Source organism: Penaeus vannamei, chromosome 22 (assembly GCF_042767895.1).
Source record: "Penaeus vannamei isolate JL-2024 chromosome 22, ASM4276789v1, whole genome shotgun sequence".
NCBI lineage: Eukaryota > Metazoa > Arthropoda > Malacostraca > Decapoda > Penaeidae > Penaeus > Penaeus vannamei.
This window is the reverse complement of record NC_091570.1, coordinates 34,962,402-34,964,901: the sequence shown is the minus strand read 5'-3', so window position 1 is coordinate 34,964,901 and position 2,500 is coordinate 34,962,402. Positions and strand designations below refer to the sequence as shown.

Below are 2,500 nucleotides of genomic sequence, written 5' to 3'. Positions count from 1 at the left end.
AGCAGGCGCCCCTACGCACACCCAGTGACAAGGCGCACTTCCCTCGCCAAGCAGTACCTTTGCACTCCGCGGCCGGGCATTCAGGTCCAGGTCCTCGATAAGATGGACCCTTGACCTTGAACCCGAGTGGAAGCAGAGCGGACACTGGCAGTTGTCACGCAGCCACACGTATGGGTATGTGTCGGTGCCTCCCGTCGACCACGATAGCTGTGGGTAAGTTCGTATTTTAAATTATATTTGGTTTTGTGAAATTTGTTTTTTTTATTGACTATATGAATGCAAATGTACATATACACACATACAAATTCATATTTTAAATTATATTTGGTTATGTTGTGAAATTTGTTTTTTTTATCGACTATATGAATGGAAATATACATATACACACATACACATATATGAATTCATATTTTAAATCATATTTGGTTAAGTTGTGAAATTCAAGTTTTTTTTATTGACTATATGAATGGAAATATACATATACACACATACAAATTCATATTTTAAATTATATTTGGTTAAGTTGTGAAATTCAAGGTTTTTTTTTATTGACTATATGAATGGAAATATACATATACACACATGCACATATAAATTCATATTCTAAATTATATTTGGTTAAGTTGTGAAATTCAAGTTTTTTTTATTGACTATATGAATGGAAATATACATATACACACATGCACATATAAATTCATATTCTAAATTATATTTGGTTAAGTTGTGAAATTCAAGTTTTTTTTATTGACTATATGAATGCAAATATACATATACACACATACAAATTCATATTTTAAATTATATTTGGTTAAGTTGTGAAATTCAAGGTTTTTTTTTATTGACTATATGAATGGAAATATACATATACACACATACACACATATAAGTTCATATTCTAAATTATATTTGGTTAAGTTGTGAAATTCAAGTTTTTTTTTTATCGACTATATGAATGCAAATATACATATACACACATACACACATATAAATACATATTTTAAATTATATTTGGTCAAGTTGTGAAATTTAAGTTTTTTTTATCGACTATATGAATGGAAATATACATACACACACACACATATACGCCCGCAGACAAATACATACACAAACACGCAATCATATGTACACATGCTATAAATACACACATACATTTAAAAAAATGAACTTACATACACATACCAACACACATCCACATACAATCATATCTACACGCGCTATAAATAACAGTTTTCTATAAATAGACACAGTTTTCTATAAATATAAACAAAACATTGCATGGAATTCCCAAAGCTTTATCTCCCGACCTTTAACATGCTCTCGTCATGTTTCATCGTGACGTCAGCAATACCCGCTGCCGCCGCTTGCATCCTGACCTCTCCTCCCTGACCTTTGGCACTGATCTCAAGGTCCTGGTCTCTCCCTCTGGCCTTTGGTATCGACGTGACCACGCCCCTGAGCGGCAGCCTGCGACGTCGCGAGAGATAAGGAGAGAGAGATCGGAGGTCAAGAGAGGGCGTTACAGCACAAATCTCGGAATTAATGATGAACAAAACATGGAATTTAATGTCCCTGAATTTAAGGTCGTAATAACGATGATGGGAATTGTGATAAAGTGGTGTCGGAGGTTAAGAGAGGGCGTTACTGCATAAAAAGGAATTAATGATGAACAAAACATGGAATTTAATGTCCGTGAATTAAGGGTCGTGACAACGATGTTGATGATGGGATTTGTGATAAAGTGGTGGTATTGGTGGTCGTGACGGGAGTACCATCGGCAGAAATTGTGATGTTGAATTATTGGTAATAATCACCATAAAAATATCGAATTAACAATTATAGTAAAAATCTTGGTAAAGATAGCAACAGCTGCAATAATAATAGTGGTAATAATGATGATAACACTACTGTTTCTATTACTAATACTAAAAACAATATTAGCGATGATGATAATAAAGATAATCATATAACAAAAAAAAAATAATAATAACAACAAAACAACAAAAGCAATGATGATGATAATAATACTATCAGTAATAATAATAACAATTATAATAGCAATAATAACGATAACAATCATAATGACAATAACAATAATATTAACAAGAATGATAATATAAAAATAACTGACAATAACAATAATGATACTAAATAATAATGATAAAGAAATAATAATAACAATAATAATACTAAAGGACAATGACAAAGAAATTATAATGATAAAAATAATAATAAGAAATATAATAAATAAATGATAAAATAAGGATAAAAAAATAACAATAACAATAATAAATGGTGATGATAAAGAAATAACAATAATAATAATAACAACAATAACAATAATTATCATAATAATAATAACAACAATAACAATAATTATCATAATAATAATAATATCAATAACATCAATAATAAGCACGATCAGTGAACCTAAAACAAGGAATAAAGAAAATGATAAGAAATAATGCTCAAAATCTTTCTGGCAAGTGTGACTGATACGAGA

At 30.3% G+C, this 2,500-nt stretch overlaps 1 protein-coding gene across 4 annotated transcripts in view; it reads right to left on the bottom strand.

The window, feature by feature from the left end:
• LOC113805135 (gamma-butyrobetaine dioxygenase) overlaps window positions 1–2,500 on the bottom strand; it is a 12,881-nt gene that overhangs the window by 5,596 nt on the left and 4,785 nt on the right. For all 4 annotated transcript variants that reach the window (XM_027356079.2, XM_070136918.1, XM_027356080.2 and 1 more), the window contains exons 3-4: window positions 1,305–1,464; window positions 58–207 (exon numbers count right to left, since the gene is read on the bottom strand). In XM_027356079.2, coding sequence (XP_027211880.2) covers window positions 58–207; window positions 1,305–1,464 — 310 coding nt within the window. The remainder of the gene's footprint in view (window positions 1–57; window positions 208–1,304; window positions 1,465–2,500) is intronic.